Source organism: Haemorhous mexicanus, chromosome 5 (genome assembly GCF_027477595.1).
Source record: "Haemorhous mexicanus isolate bHaeMex1 chromosome 5, bHaeMex1.pri, whole genome shotgun sequence".
NCBI classification, from domain to species: domain Eukaryota; kingdom Metazoa; phylum Chordata; class Aves; order Passeriformes; family Fringillidae; genus Haemorhous; species Haemorhous mexicanus.
The window spans coordinates 46737668-46755692 of record NC_082345.1 but is presented as its reverse complement, the minus strand read 5'-3'; the positions used below and the strand labels follow the sequence as shown (position 1 = coordinate 46755692).

At 36.6% G+C, this 18025-nt stretch overlaps 1 protein-coding gene across 1 annotated transcript in view; it reads right to left on the bottom strand.

Annotated features, from left to right (window-relative positions):
• The window catches only part of ADAMTS20 (ADAM metallopeptidase with thrombospondin type 1 motif 20), an 85258-nt gene that overhangs the window by 12963 nt on the left and 54270 nt on the right, over positions 1-18025 (bottom strand). The window contains exon 28 of the mRNA XM_059847061.1: positions 17106-17282. Within this exon, the coding sequence (XP_059703044.1) occupies positions 17106-17282 (177 nt within the window). The remainder of the gene's footprint in view (positions 1-17105; positions 17283-18025) is intronic.

Genomic DNA, 18025 nt, shown 5'->3' with positions numbered 1-18025 from the left:
ATAAGAAAACCAGAAGAAGCTGTGGCCTCACCCAAAATGGACTCTGCCATTATAGGAATTTCTGTACTATGCCACAACATCTGCTGTACATGTCTGAAAATTCTCTGTAAGCTCTCTCATACTGAGCATTACAGATCAGGCGCCAAATATCTCTCACACCTTGTTCATTCATTGATGTCATCATTGAGAAATACCTGTGCTCTGCCATCCATATCCATGCAGGGGACAGCTTGATACTATGATCTCACAGGAACATGCTCTAGCAGCTGTTTCCAGATGTGTACTGCTACTTTCCTGTAGGCACAAGGCCTATCACAAGCACCAAAGACAGGAAAATGCAATACCATGGCTATGTGTGTTTCTAGCTAGTAGGTTACAAAGTCATGTTGGCTTGGCAACTCCCCTCCACGAGTTTGGGGTATCTTATGGTATGTGGCAAATAGGCAAGTGAAGAGGTATGAAGTAGACACCACTAGATAAAGTGCAGGAGGCATGGAATTGCCCCATCCCCAGTATCCCATTCTCTCCAGAAAGCTGCTACAACATACAGAGCTGGTTCTAGGACCTTCCTTCCTTCCTCCAGTGTCAAACTGTTGGGGCTGGCTGCAGGTTTGTTCTGTGAAACCCCCCCGGCAGGGCACCCTAGCCAAGACTACAGCGTGCCTGATGGATCAGGCTCTGCTGGAGAAATGGCCATTCCTCTGCAAAATTGCTGGACTGCTGGACTGCTGTCAGACTTCAGTGAGGTTGGATTTTAATTCCTCACATCAGGAACATCCTATACACCTACAGAGTTGGGCTAAAGGACCTACGAGGGAGCTTTCAGTCAACTTCCACATTAGGTGGCTACTCAGCCGATTTCTCTTGAACCATGAACAACATGAGTATAAGTACATTAGTATTTCCTTCTTAAATGTTGTCATTAATCCTATTTTACATCATCCTCTTTAAAAGTTTAGATCAATGGAGATTTTTTTTTTTTTTATGTCTGGAAAGAGAACATGCTTAATTTGATCTAGGATTTCATCCATGATTTATTTTATGTTTGAAAAAGCAATTCCTATGGGAAGAGAATTGATTCAGGTAGGAAAATAATAGTCCAATAAAATTTGAATTTTTTAGTGGATATGAAAAAAATTTAAATATAGACTTTGCTCAAAAGAAATGAAGATATTTCTCTTCCCTTTATGTCACATCATCATCATCTACATCATTAGCATTACATGCTAACTTAACAAAGCATTTTTGAATACATACGTCTTCTATTTTCAGGAAATTAAGTTCAGGTCATTCAGCTTTCAGTACAAAACCTGGTAAATATTTGCCTGAGAACAGCAGCTGGATGAAAGTTTTTAAAATAGAGAACAAGAAGCTGTTATAAATTAATCTGCTAGGTAAGAAAAGTTTTAGTTTAACAGTTTGTTAAACAGAATCTCAGCTTACTCAATTGTCCTCAATATCACATGGATTTCTATGTCTTCAGACATTTATATGTATCATCTTAAAGGTTTAATTGAAATGGCCACTGTGCTTAAAATTAAAACTTTGCAGAATGAAGCAATGCAATTGTCACACAATAAAATGGGTGGCATATTTCTGTTTTGCAACTATATTTACAAAAAAGATAAGGGCACTGATTTGGCCACAGTTTGCCTTTTACATGTCTACTCTAAAATCTTCATGAAAAGAATACTTGTTTCTAAATTAAATTACTTTGCTCTCAGCAAAACCCTTCAATGTATCTTTTAAAAATAATGTTCTTGTAGTTTTACAATTTATGTTTTATTAATTTGGAAAATACTTAAAGATAGTAAAATAACAAAAAATACCTGAAATTTTAATATATTACTAATATAGGTCAGAAAAATTAAAATGTTTAAATCATTATAAAATACTTTCAGAAGACTTAGCTCTAAATTCAGAGGATTTATTTATCAAAGCAGGCATGATAACTAGCAAAAAAACTAAAGTACTGTTACTATCAGATAATTGACTCTACCTTCCCTTAAAGCTTTTTTTCAAGAAGTTCAGACATAAACTATAGATATAAAGGACCCAGAAATTGTTAATGTTCTTCCCTTTAATTCTTTAGTAGGAAGTGAAGTGCAGCTCAGAGTTGCTTATCCTCCTCCTATGATGTGTCAGAAAAATCCTACATGTCCCTCCTTCCTCAATAGCCTCCTCTGCAGAACAAATCAGGCTCCAGAGAGATCCCAGGAGAGCCCCTCTTGTGGGGACAGCATTCCAGGCTGAGAGCTGCAACCAAAGAAACTCTCCTAAGAAGTCTCCACTTCAGGAGGTGAGGCTACCACACAGAATAATCTCACAGCACAGTCTCACTCTAATTTGTAGCCCTCAGCATTAAGTACTAGGACAACACTTTTCAGCAGACTCACATCTTGGTTTATATACCTTGTGCAGATATATTGTGTTCAGCAGAAGTTTTGTTTATTGTACAGGGCTCATGGCTGCTAACAGCAGCAGACTATGCATTATGCATTATCTTATCCTGTATCTCAGCCTTAAAGATCTTCCCATGTCTCTACTGACTAGATACAGCATTACATGTTTGCTTCTACACAGGTGAGAACTTGATCTGAGTTTCTGTGGTTGGCTTGGTTTTTTTCTCTTGGTTGGTTCAAATTCAACTGAGTTATATCTCTGTTATATTTAAATGTCCTTATTTGATCTTTATAATTTGTGCTATTACTTCTAAAGAAAAAACTAGAGATTTTTGTGTTAATTTATTAGAAGGTATTATTACCAGTTCCAGAGAAATGCCTGCTTCTCTTTTATAAAGATGTTCTACTTACTTTTGTAATTAGAATACAGGAATTAAAAGAGGGAGTTCAGAAAGGAAAATACCAGCTTAGATGTTAAAAATAACTGAGGCTTTATGAACAGTTATTACAAATATTTCACTTAAATACTGTTTAGCTTTGATGACTAAAAGTAGCTGAAACCTCGGTGTCTTAATGTAAAAATGCAGAAACACAATGAAAGATACCTAAAATCTGAAGGCAGAAATTGCTTTCAATTATTTTAAGAATGTTTGTATTTTTAAAAACAAAAAAATATAGGGAATATAATTTATCTTTTCAGTAATGTAACTAATATGTCATCTGACCTATTTTTTTCTTTGCTGTGAAAGACAATAAGATACAAAATACTGCTAACTCATATCATGTAAATATCCCATTTTAAATAACTTTTTCCAGGGAGGTTTTCACTCCATATTCATTAAATATTATCTTTAAAACTTAAAGAGACATATTCAACATGTTGGGACTATATTAAAAAAAAATAAATGCATTAAATCCTAAAAGGTGTACAGATACAATGTTTTTGCATATAGATTCTCTACCTCATTTTTTCCCATATTCATCAAGATCTGATTCTCTGTTTACCTATATCCAAACATTCTGTTGAAAAGACCTTGCACTGAAAAAAAGTGAAAAAAAGGACTGTCACTCTGCAAGAAGTGATTCACTTACATCCTTTTATGGGTTTCAATTTAAGAGCTTTTCAGCTGGGGATTTTTTTGTGGGGTTTTTTGTTTGTTTGTTTTTGTTGGTCTTTGTTTTGGCTGTTTGGGTGTATTTTTACTTAATTCATGAAAGAATGCTGATGTTTAATTCATTATATTAATGTGGTTTTGCTTGGAAGGAATGAAACTCCTGATGCTTGTAAAAACTAGAAAACCCCACAGATATTAGGCATCTGTAAACTTCTGCTGAAATATAATTGCCAAAACTTAAAAACAAATAAAGCACTAAACTAAGATGTGCCTCTAAGCAGCTTTGCTGCAGCCAAGCACTTGGGGTACTGCATCTCCTGGGATTTCATGGAGCTGCTCCTGTGCACTTCAGAGTGGTTCCACAGTGCCAGATTCCTACATCTGCTGCAGTGACCATCTCCCACCAATTACAGTGTGAGGAATAGAAACCTAAATATCACTAAGGACCAGATCCTTTACAATTTCACTGGGACATCAATAAAATTTAGGTAACTGATTTGAGGACTGTTATTTTTAAAGCCTTGCAAATGTATGAGTTACAGAAGCACCTAGAATGCCCTGAGCCACAGCCAAGGACCTTAAAAAAGCTATTTTAAAAAGTGGAAACAGTCTAATTCTACATGCATGCACAATCTTTTTAACAGATTGGCTGGCTCAGTGCTTTACAAACCCATAAGGACAATTAACATCCTGAAAGCAGTTTTTCCTCTATTTCTAATAAGTTAAAGAAAGAAATTGCTCTAAGTGTACACTGAGTACACAGCAGATGAGTGAAGCACACTGCCAAACACAGTGATGGATGATATTTAGTGCAACTGAAGAAAAATAAATGCTCCAATTTTATTTTTTTTTTAAACACATGAAAAAGCTAATACACTTGCCATGGATGTAGAAGATCCAGGATCATCAGTGGAAAGTTTCAGAAGGTATATTACTCTGTATGTACAGCATTCTCCTGAAATTTGGTATATTCTGGCTTCATCCCTTAGATAATATATAAAAAAGAGTTCGTAAAAGTATCACTTCCTCCCAAAGTGCTTTGGATTCATATGCAGGCAGGCTCAGCTATGTTCTTTACTGCATATTGACCCACCTTCAGCAAGAGAAGACTCTTCCAGTCCAATACACTGCTCATGGGAGACTCCTGACCAAGCAGGTAAGTGTAGCCTGTCCTCCATTACAGAGAACAAACAGCAAAGACAGAACACCAAATCACTCAAATGCTGAATAAAATGTTTCATCAATATCAAGTGAGGAATTCATTTCTGTAAGAGCACAGATCCTGCTTAGTTCCTAGAATGAAAATATAGATTTCATAGAAGATCTGAGTGGGATTTGAAGTGCCTAAAGGCATCTAAATGCAGCCTGTAGGGAGATGTCTTGCAATGATCTCTAACCCACCACTCTATTTTCTTCAGAGAGCTGCACACTGAACACTGAGCTAAAACACCTGCCTGCCTGGCCTCCCTTCAGCTCTGCAAAGTAAGAAGTGTCAAGTTCTCACTGGTGCAGGAGCAAAGCCTTGCTCTGTGCTCAGGAAGCCAGTCCTGTCCTCTTAGCGCATTGAGCCCACAGCGCATCTCCTACAAGGCTGAACCTTCCCCTCCATGAGCCTGTGTTCCTTCTCGAAGCTCCTCACATGCTATTGCACACTCTCCATGTAATACATTCCTCTCACTGCTTGGGGCCCACCCCGATGTGGTGGTGATCTTCCCAAGGCTCCACTCTCCTGACCAGGGAAAGTACAACTGCAGTCATTCTGGCTGCTTGACCGCCTTCCACTCACACTTGAACATGGTCCTTGACTACTTGAGCGTGGTTCTCACAGCTCACTTTGTCTATAATGTGGTTTCATTTGTATGACATTCCACACAATTGGAGGTTTATGGTGAGAGAGCACAATTTCCCATTTATTTTCTGCATATTAACCATGTAGGAAGAAAATATCCATAAGAACATTAAATCTCAGAAGAAATATGAACATTTACTCAAAAAGATGCAAACTGAAAAAACCCCATCCTGTAACCATTTTACAGGATTCTAGCACTTGTCTCAACATTGGATAAAGTAATATTTCCCATATGTCACGTTCTTTCAAAAACATAAATCTACAGTAAAAAGCTGGATTTTATTACAATTGTTCAAAGCCATTCCATAACACTGGTAACTAGGATTCATCTGTTTGTGTTTTCTTCATAGCAATAAAGTTCTGTAGGGATCAGCCTGACAAAACTCATGCTTTCTGCGGCACAGATGGACTCTCAGACAGGCATGCCATCATCAATTCCTACCAAATTAGGGCTCTTTCTGCAACTTCCCTAAAAGCCTTTTGATTCTTTTGCTATTATTATTTCATTGAAAAATTGAAGACCTTGTATTATTTGGTGGATTCTGTACCAAATTTCCATAACCTTTTCTTTAAAGGAAGTGCATTGTGTAGTTTAGCTGGTAGCCTAGTGGGCTTCTGGATACTGAAAAACAGACCAGTAAATGGAAAGCATATAATAACTAACTTCTTTTTGTATTTGTATCAGAAATACAGAGACTTCAAATATAAATGAGTGACTAGAAGATGACAGAGGTAATTTTCTTCATAGTGGCTTGTGCAAGCTTTTGGATTTGTGACCAAGACACTGTTGAAAACACATGAATATTTTAGTTATTGCTGAACAGTGTCACACAGCATCAAGGACAGCGAGGAGGTGGAGGTGCAAAAGTTTTGAGGGGACACAGTCCAGACCAAGTAATGTCATGGTCAGCAATAAAAGCTGTGGGGAAGGAGGAGGAAGCAGAGGCGTGTGGAATGATGGCATTTGCCTTCCCAAAAGATGATCATGCATGATGCAGCCCTGCTTTTCTGGGGATGGTTGAACACCTGCCTGTTCTTTGGAAGTGGTGAACAAATCCCTTGGTCTGCTTTGCCTGTTGGTGTGGCTTTTGCTTTACCTATAAAAGTTACTTTTCTTAACCCATGAGTTTTCCTACTTTTAACCTTCCAACTCTTGCCCCCATCCCATCAAGGGGGAAGGAGGGAGTGGTTGTGTGGTGTTCAATGCCTACAGGGGCTAAGCCACAACAGCAGCACTGAAAAAGGATAAAACATATTATAAATGTTAAAAGGTATTTTCTTCCTTTTTCTGTCTTTTTTTCGGTCAGGGACTTTTGTGACTGGACAGGAAGTTCAGTTTAAAATGGGATTAAACATTGTAGTTGCTTGAGTTGTCTGGCAAACTGCATTTTGATGATCTCTAATTGGCCCAAAAGCCTGTTTGGACTCTTAATATCCTAGAAGTAGAGTGGGATCACAACTGCACAATTAATAAAACGATACTTTGAGCATTGCTTAGTTGAGAATTACTTTCAACTTCTCACTTGCTGAATTAGAACTAGATCATGTCTGCCTCCTCTGCTTGCTTCTTCCCAGGGGTTTTTGCAATGCTTGAGCACAATATGCATTTTTCAGATAAAAGCACTCAAAGAGTTGTTTGTTGCTTTAAGTACGTTGACAACTGTTAAGCAACACAGACTCTGTAATTAGATCCTAGTGAATTCTTTGACTTGGAGTCAGTAACTCTTTGCTAAAACAAGTACAAACATTTATGCCACTAACTCATGCACCCAGAAAGGACCAAGGATCAAACACTCCATCACTCCTGAGAAAGAGTGGATTGAACTCCAAAAAATGAGTGTATTATTTACTGTTACATCTATATAACAATAAACACCTATGTCAACTACAGAACTTACGCTAAAGAATTTTTAAGTTCTCCCTTTGAGTATGGCTTGATTTCAAAAGCTCAGTGTTATATCACATTTCTCTGATGTTCAGAAGATATCTTGATTAAGTCCTCCTTCCATCTGCAGTCCGTAAGTCTGCTTGCCACTTTTCTGACTGTGCTTTTGCAGCTGTAGAAATGGAAGGGAAGAAGGCTAGGCTAAGAAGGATCTACAGACATCATCCAATCCATGATGCTGCTCAGTTTGAATCATGGGACATTCCTGACAGCAGTTTGTCAGTCTTGTCTTTAATGACAGGGATGCTACACCCTCACTTGCATGGAGTTCATCTTTTGTTCTTTCCCAGGCTTTAGGCAGAGGGAGGTAAAAAATGGGGATATTCTTCTGTTCAAGCACTACAGTGAGATTTCACAGTACAAGATGCCAGTTCTTTGCCACTAAAAAGGCATACTTTTTACCTGTTGCAAGTACCATCTCCTAAAAAATAGAGATTTGGATTATCTGTCCTAGACTGAGCCCTCAACGTACCTGTTAGAGCTGCCGGATAGTCCTTTCTGAATCCTTGCTAAACCTGGATTATTGTTCCATAATCGCCATGCCTCACCTTAATTATTAAGAAAAACTTTAACAGACTTTGAAATTCATTTTTAACCCCAGATCCTTACCCATCCAATATAAGCAATATATTACTGTGAGCTGTCAGGATATTCTTATGAGGAAACACGTAGGCAAGCTTAAGAGTACCAGAGCCACTTTATTCTAACATATGAAGAAAGCCTTCCTCTGTGACCTGAGTTATTTATAACTAGATTCTTCAGATGGCACTCATGTCTTTGTGGCTAATGTTGGCCTGAACTTCATCCAGAAAGTATCACTGGATATTATTTTTCATCAGAATTGCAGTACTTACAACAACATCTCTTCTGTATTCAGACAGCTTTCAAGTAAGAGTACTGCTCTGGGTTAAACTTATTTATAGCATTACTTTAAAAGCATATATCTGAAGACCACCTTTCAGGACACCTCCCTAGTGATTTCACCTCAATTACTTGTAATTAATAAAAAAAAAATCACAAGTGTGGTGTAGTATACATGACTTTTGTAATGGAAAGTACTGTTGAAGGCCAGTTCTCACTATTTTTTATGAGGGAAATTTAAAAGTTTCCTTTTCAGAAGCCATTCTCTTCAGCACAGCAGCTCAGGAAGGACAAGCCCTGTGCAAAGGAACTGCCATTGCCATTGAGTGGAATGGACCAGAGGACAACCCACTCCAGTATCATCATCTAATATTGGAATTTTTAAACTCAGAAACAAAAGAAGGCAGTGATCCTTTTCTCTAGTCAGCCCAAGGTAGACTCTGCCTTTTTTTTCCCCCTTTCAGTCAGCCTACACATTCTGGCTGTGTAACAAGTGGAGAAGCAGGCACGTACCAAGTTTCTACCATCCACATTGTTTTCTGAGGCTTCCAGGTGTGTACTGGGCATGTTAACACCACAGTGCACTGCAGGACAACCTCACAGCTATTTGCAAGTGGCAGCTGAGCACAGAGACTGCTGTGAATCTCTGAGGTCATCTAACCTGGCCACTGTCCCCAGCCATACCTTTTCTGTCAGGTCTGAGCACTGTGTGCTCCATAAAAAAGTTACTTCTATTGGACTCCTTTTTAGATAATTTTGTTTCAACTTTCATCTTAAGGGTAACAAAAAGCTCCTGAATAACCATTTTCCAAGCATGCTGAAGTATATCTATTTAAGAGATGGACATAAATGAGAGGTTACATACATCCACATACAAACACAGAAAAAGCAGGAATGATGGGAGAATAAAGAGGATTAAAGGCAGATTTTAGGATTGATGTGGATAACAGGAAGGAAAAACTGCTATGAGAGGATATATCTGGCATCTACTAGGAATGTACTATTTCTCTTAAACATAAAGACATCCTGATTAAAACAAAGTCAGAACCATCAGCACATACATTGAAAGTAAAAGGATTTCACGTCTGAAGAAGCCACACTCTGCTGATGATGCTGAGAAACTTTAGATGATTTTTTTTTTAGTTGACACCACATGGTCTGAATTCTTTTGTCCAGTGCAGCTGGCAGCATCCTTACTGCCAGAAAATGGCAATCTGCCTGGATGTCAGATGAACAACCATACTCTTTGCAGCTGTTGGAAAAAATCAAAACCAGAACCCTTGAGATTCTTCTTAATGATCATCTACAGAAGGTCTTTTATTCATTCCAGTTGGATTTGTGAGCAAGTCTTTAACTTGGCCTACCTTTCTGACATCTCAAATACTATGCATTTCTCCAAGTTCAGAACAAATAAAACAGATGACCAGGTCCTTCTCTGAAGGCCCCGTCATGTCTTTCCCCCTCAGGATGAACACCACTATTCTGCCCATCATCCCCTAAAGCCTCAAATCCTTCTTGATGCCAGCTACAGAGAATTTGAAAACCAGACCATGCTCATGTGCAGACCAACTCCCCATGAGTTACTATGCTCACCTCCCCACCTACTGTGATACTCAGACAGGCTCCACTGTGCCTTGTATTCCTACACTGTCTACATGTGTCTCATAAACGAGACTGAGCTTTTCCAGTCAGCAACCTTCTCTTTGTTTTAACTACATGACTCACATAACACATTTAGATTTTCAAACAAGCTTGTAACTATTGCAAAAACGCAAGAACAATGGATTATGGAGATGTTAATGTGTGTGGAAATTTAAAAATAATAATCCTATTTTCATGAGTTCTCATTCAACAGTGGTGACACATCATATTTGCTATCTCATTTATCTCATTTCATTTCTTCTTTCTTTCACTTCCATTACATCTCTCAATTACAGTAAAAATTGAATTATCTAGTTATTCTTCCTGCCTTACATGCTCTTGATTTGAGTCTTCCTTGTCTGGTTAGCACCTGAGAATCAGGAAACCAAGATGTATTTCTGCCTCCTTTCAGCAGCCATTTGGCAGGCTCAGCTACCTCATGTGCAGTCTTAAATTTGTCACTGTAGGTTCTGCATGTATCTGTGCTAGAAACTTTACCATCAGCCCTCATTCAAGCAACATTGAAACTATCATTCATGACAGCATATATTAAAACAATGAGAAGTATGATCAGCTTATTGTTTGCTGGGAGTGAGAGAACAGATTACTGTGTTCAGCCAGCACTCCTGCAGCAACTTATCTGGTATGTGCACCTTTTATCATCTTTCAGTTGAATGAATGACATATACAACAGACTGAGACAAATCACAATAAAAAATACAGAAACCTTAGTAAATTAAAAAACAAAACCAAAAACCAACACTCTAATTCTGCCTTACCTTTCCTTCTGAAAAGCGGCAGTGAGGATCAGAGGTAGACTCTCACTAGGGCTTTTTGAAAATCTAATCTACCAGTACAAATTTGTGTCAAATTTACAAAACTCCAGTCCTGCCCTGTGCCTTTGATACCTTCTGCAAGAGCCTCAAAAGGGCGCTTTCACTATCACAGCATCACAGACATCAATGCTGACTTGGCCAGACTTCAGCACCCCACAGCCATGTAGCACTAGTGACACTTTAAAGCAATTACATGAAAGCACCAGCACTGGAGGCAGTGAGGAAAGTGCAAGCATCAAGAAAGAAGGTTGGCAGAAATAGAGAGAGGAGACCTTAAAGAAATCCACCATGAGAAAAAGAAATGCAGAGGTTTCTCTCTGTTTCAAATAAATGGATAAATTTCCAGACACATTTTTCAAACAGAGAATAACAGATATATCTGTGTCCATCTAGCAGCTGTGTTCAAATACCTCCATGAAAACCAAACAGCAACCCAAAATTAGTCCATTTATTGCTTCCAAAAACTGGACAGAGTTTAACAGACTCTATTACAGGTAGTTTAGCCTCCAGCCTCCTGTGAAGCTGGGGAAAACCAAACAAATGCACAGAAATTACATAATCTGCACTCTCACTGAAAAGTAACTTTGGTTCCTTGAGAGGGACATTTTGTTCACAGGTCTTCACAATGAAACTTGGAGCACATTTTTAATATGATGGAGGATGACACTATGGAAGCTACATTTCCACAAAGGAGTTGTACAGTTAAAAAGCCTTTTCTTGTAATATTTTACCAATTAAAAACTTCATTTTATTATCTTAAGGGATAGGGCCTTTTCAATTAACCAGTTACAAAGTAAGTAGACATAAGATAGTTTTACCACAGTAGATGAATTAGTTTCAGCTGAGTTTGCAAAAATCTAAAAATGAGCAAAAGAAATGCTGGTTCCCAGCAAGTGCAAGCTCTGATTTATCATTTTTCATCATGTTAGCAACAGCAAAACAGTAGCTCAGAAATTAAAGGAATGGCAAATACATAAGTTCTATGTGCCTCTCTGTTCTATAAAAAACATCATATCACATACATTTTTTCATTTGATTAAAATCTAAGATTTCGTATTTAAACTTTTAAAAACTTGAAATAAAAAGCAATATGTGCTGGCACAATATAGTATTGTCAGAAATTTTTGAAACTTTTCAGAAGCATAGAAAATACAACTTTTTCTATGGCACTTAACTAAATATAACCGAATGAATTAACACCCTCCCCAGTCTATATGAAATATTATTTTAGCATGAAAATATGAGTCTATTTTGGATGAGAAATGCAACATTTTACCTACCTTCACATGATGAAATCATGTTTCAACCTAAACCACTTATCTGTATATTTTCATTTACTAACAATATTTCCAACAATTACATTTTCTGTACATAAATATGAGCAGGCATGGAAACTTCTGAAGGACTGACTCAGCAGGAAATCTAAGTGTTTAATCTTGCTGTCTCTGAAGGGAAAGAGCCACAAATGCCAGAACATACAATGATGAATAGAGCAGCCTGTCATAGGGAGTCACCAGTCTGCCACAATTACTGGTTTTCAAAGAAAGGACTAGGAACTCATGCAGTACAGAACATATTGTTCATTTCCTAACCCATTCCAAGTAATAAAAATATTTATGTATTGACCCTCACAAACATTTGAAAACGCTAATATTTTAATATATATTTAGAAACTTTTAAAATCTGAGTTCCAAAACCAATTTGAATCAACATTTATGAGTTCTGGCTGGGGTTTTCAAAGCTGCCACACACATAGGCAACCCAGAATGGTTTTCACAAGGATTTGACCACCTAGAACCATTCAGCTTTTCTGAAAGTTCTAATAAATACACCAGTAGCTTCACATTCCTTTTATTCCCATTAAATGGCTGTATGTATTGAGGCATGGTATTATGCACTACCTGCTTCTTTTCCCTTTCATTATATTCTGGTTGTTGGGGTTTTGCATTTGGGGTGCTTTTTTGGTGTGCATGGGATTTTATTATTATTATTTATTGGTTTTATTTTGACTATGTCCCACTCTTACTTGTCCTCTTTCTAAGTGGAAGGTCTGAAAGTTCTGCAAACCTCTTCCTGACAAAAGTATTTAAGGAATGTAAAAACCATGTAATGTCTTTGAGATTAAGAGCTGAGCATTTTATTGTGATCCTCATTCTTCTCTGTGTTTTGTCACTCACTAAGTGGGAGAGGACTGGGCCACAAAACTACAGCTCCAGCAGAAGATTCAGGAGCTAGGATCTTTCAGCTTTACCAACAAAGACTATCTATCTATGTCAGTCCAGTTGGTCAATTGCATCAACACTGCTTGTATCAGTAACAATGTTTTTTTTGTGTTCAAATATAAGTTCAAAACATCACTGAAGTATGATATGAAGTTAATATCAACACACAGGTTAAAGAAAACCCTCACTTTCAGCAAAAGTGGTTAGTGTCTGTCCCACCCTTTATTTTTTTAAGAGCTTTAAACATTAACATTCCTTAATAAAGAGCACAATAAATATAAACACAAAGCCACACAACATGCATGAAAAAGAAGGGTTAAAATGCAACTGTATTTCACAGACACAAGTCACAGTAATTAAATTAAATTATTACACATACATAATAACTTATTTATTCTTTCAAGCTATACAGGCAACGTAGCACCAAACAGGAGATTTTCCTCTTGATTAACATTACACAAATATTTTGGTTTTGAATTTTGGAAACAAGTATTTTCTTTCATTTTTATCAGAATTACCTGAAATAAAATTCACTACCCCAAGACTGTTTTATGACATTATTTGGGCAGTGACATCTGCTATCAGTTATCTCTGATAAGGCCCCCCTCCCACTTCCAAAGTTTTAAAAAATGAATAGCAGATGCTAACATCAAGATTTCAGGCAGTGGGATATTAATTTAATGTGCTGTATTGGCAATGAGGTATTTTGAAGTTCAACATTAGGCAGCAGCAGAAGTAGAGGTAAAAACTGAAGGTGGTTTTGAAAACCAAGTTCACTGATTCTGAATTCCCTTTTAATATAAAAGATTATTTTTAAAGATATAAATACTTTTTACACATTAGAAAAAGTGAATGAAGGCACTTATCATACACAGCAAGAATTTTTGCATTAAAATGAAAACAAAAAAATATTTTACGTCTGAAAGTCTGGCCTGCTTCTGCTCCTGGAGACGTCAATGGGATGCCTGGCAGTAACAACACTGGAAGGGAACTGGGACTATTTCTAAAAAATAGATTCATATACTTAAAAGTTAATAGTAGGTTTCTTCCACTACTGCAAAGACAGAATTACATCCAAACTATTCTGCAGCAAGTAAGTAGAAAACTGAAGCACTAGAGAGACAGCTGGTTTAAAGAATATTACATCATGTGTCTGAATGGCAGTAAGAAATGGCAGTAATACTTTTCTGAGACTTCAGGGTAACTTTGGAAATAATCCATTATTTTTATGCCTATTTTCTCTGAAATCACAAGTAATACTTATGATTTACAAACAAATTTCAGACAAAAAAAAATATAATTATCTTTTGTAAGGAGTTATCTATTTTCCCAAAGAAACAAGAAAGGATGAGAACCAAACATATCTGAAGTTGAGACACATCTGGTTAAAATTTTCATGACAAAATTAGGTAACTACCAACACTCATATAAGAATTGATTGCCCAAATGAAATACAAAGCTTCCAAGGTAACATCAACTGCTACCAGCAACTGCCTAAGCAGAAAACTTGCTGTTTGGTACCTGGATCTTCAAGAGTTTTTGCAGGCACTGAAAAAGTACAGAGGGCCAAAAATAAGATCAAGCTCCTAAATTAATCAAAATTCTTGTTGTCCAAAAATGTGAACAAACTTTGCTCACTATGCAAAGCCTGAAGGTATTGTCTTCCCATATATGAATGGCTTATTCTATTCCTCAAGTGTAATTCCAGTCCAAGCTTCCCAAAATCTTTAGAAAATATATAAAAAATTAAAGGTATCAGCCTTTAGAATTTGAGATTTACTTGCCTCACACCCATTTGGACAACTGCAGGAACCAGGAACAGAGGAGCACACAGCCTTTAGCTTTGTGAGGGTCAGCTCCAGTAGCCACTGACAGACACTATAAAGTGTAACAGCCAACCGCTGCTAAACTGCAGAAAGCATCAACCAAAATTCTGGCTTCAAATCATAAACTGAACCTTCCTTGCAAGGGCCCTTTTGTGCATTACAAGATATGTTTTATGTTAATTATATTGTGTAAAATTAATCACTAACTATAATAATAAAACAAATGTACTTAAAAAGTATACTGCTAAAAGTCCTCTGTTCTTAAATGTATAGCAACAGCTAGTGGACAAGTTAGAATCACAGAATCATAGAGGCTGGAAAAGATTTACAAGATCATCTAGTCTTGCATGACAGTTTCTGCTTAGGTTTTAACACTGGAATCCCACCAGCAGGCACAAAAGCTCAATTCATTGATCACCTGGAACAGAAATATTACTCAGTACTTCTGTGAAAATTGTAAATAGTTATTTGTCTGGTTCTTGCAATCTTACAGAGACAGGGGTAAGTGTAGATGTGACAGGCTTGAGGACTTCAGCAGCCAGAGAGCATCCAGTCATTAACAGTTCCCTATATTAGAGCCTATTTTATGCCAGAAAGGTTTAAGATAAGCAGGGCCATGATCTATTGCCAAACTAAAAAATCATTAGTCAACCATGGCTCAAAAAAGCTGTTTGTACTAGGCTACAACAGTGTTCCTGTGACTAAAGTTTTACTGCTCCTTCCTAATAGTCATCCTTAATGAATAAATTCTGCTCTGCTTAAACAGCAACAAAAAACAACCAAATCTCTGTGTTGGCAGCATTCAAACTAGCTAAATTATTTAAATGACAGCATATTTAATATGTGAGCCTGCTTTTATTTCCTGAATCTGCTATGTTTGTTTCTGTGGCATCAGATAGTGTGATGAAATTAAATCTTTTATGGCTTAACCATAAAGCTTGCAATTATATATAAAATAGGCCTCTCTCTGATAAATAGAATCCATTCTAAACTTAGTTTTTGAAGGATTAAAATGGCTTTTTATGTCACTTGAGAAATAAACCAACATGAAAATCTTTATAAAACTAAGATATACACAACATTTACAATTCAAGATCTTACAGGTAATCTATTAATGTAGGGCAAACTGGATTATGCAGGGAACAAACAGGTTGTGAAAAATTCTTGATATAAAAGGAAAACAAACACTGAGTTCAAAAGAAATTGTATGCTGAACCCTGCTTGTCCTCTCAGCGCCTGATGAATATTAATTAGTGAGTCACCGCTAATTATTTGGAAAATGGCTAAATAAGATATTCTGATGTTTGCTAAACACAAACCCTAAACTCTGCTTTGTGTAGTGGAAGAAAGAGATAACTGTGGTAGACCATTAAATCAAACTTACATTTTACAGTCTCTTTGCAATGAATTAGAATAGCTTATATAAACATTAGCAATTGTTATAGTTGAAATTGGACATTTTTTTTAAAATGCTGCCATATTAATTCAAAGAGACAAATTATATAATTTTATTATTAAAAACCCAAATAAGTGTTGTCCCAGACCATCTCTCAGGGATGTCAATGACAGGTTTTTTGCTGATTTTGATGGAACCAGAACTGGATCCAACCTTCTTTGATTGCCTTTATTCCCCTTAGAATTTAGCACAATAATCAATATTGTTGTCAAATTCACAGCTTGGGAATCATAATGTGCTCTATACTGCAGAGCTTGCTATGATTACTTCAGTATGTTAATAATCTGCTAGTGGCAATTTTAAAGATTAATGGTGATTACAGTAGGCATTTTTACACATTAATAGACAGTGACATGTAGACAATACCATTATAGTAACATTCATAATTATACATAGTTAACTTTAATTAGTCCCTGTTTTAAAACCACTAATATAAACTTTTATACACAAATGTACAAGTAATATGGAGCAAAATGTTTGATGACAGAGTGTAACATACATGGACGTGAGTTATTTTATACTTAAATATACTATAGAAAAAAAGTTATGCACTAAAATGTTTACGGTGTTTTTGCAAATATAAATATGCAAATAATACTACAGCACAACTTACAGCATAAATTTGTAAATTTAAACACATATCAAATTGTAACCCTTCCAACACCTATTAGGTACTGTTATCAGTTATGATGATTTCTGGTAATTTTCAAAATACTCCCAATGATGTTTTACAGACCATAATTATTGTTCCCACTGAAGGAAATGGTTGCTTCTCATTCAATTCTATGACTGCAGAAACAATTTCTTTATAAAACTACATTGACTATATTTCAAATGCATTATTATTTCACTGTTACCAAATTTTAAAAATGACAAAATCTTTTAAAAGACATGGGCAAATAGAGTAACAGCAAGAACAAGAAGGCAAAAATATTATTGAGTGCTATCGTACCGATTTCCACGGTCCCCGATGCCAAGAAACATCACCAGGACAAGAATGCACATTACATTGTGCCATGTTGGGTGGCTTGTCTAGAATTTCACAGTTTTGATCACCCAACATCTGGCCAGTAGGAAGCTGACAAATCACCAGTCTTGTCTTTATTCCATCTCCACAAGTCTGAGTACACTGAAACACAGAATTTTATATGCAATAATTTTATTAACAGAGTCATCACATACCATCAAAAAAAATGATATAGCAATCATCAGTACATCATATTATTTACTATGTCTATTTTCATATTCCCTGGACACTCTATTCAAGAATAAGGACTTAAAGTCTAATCTCATGTAATTTCCTCACCAAAACCTTTACCAAATGAAAATTTTATGGTTTATCAAGTGATTTTCTGCAGAAAGTCTCAGTTACAGACACTCCATTAAGGAGAGGTAATTGTGAGAATAAATGTGCAAGTATCTCTTTCTTTAATACAAGGAAAAAAAAGGAAATTTGTCTTAAAAGCAGTTTTCCCTGCCAGCCAGTGGCAGAAAACTCAGATACTGAGCACTCTTCTCCACAGTCCAGTTTATACAGACTAAGTGGAAAATACTTATAGGATGTGTTTTCTGGGTTTCAGTTAGCCTGCAATTCTTCAATACCAGTTCTCATTCCTAATGAGCTCTGAAAGTCAGTCTATAATAGTTCAAACCCTTTTATGGTATTCTCAATGATTCTAAATTAGAAAAAAAACTGTGTCACCTGCATGAACTGTATCCCAAGTCTATGGCTGTGGACAGAAAAAATATGACATTTAGACTGACCTTGAGAACTGAATGGCTAAATCTGGCCAAAACAAGGAGAAAAAACGTGAAACAAAAAAGTCACTCAACCAATTTTTCTTCTTTTTTCAATTCCAGTAACTGATTTGC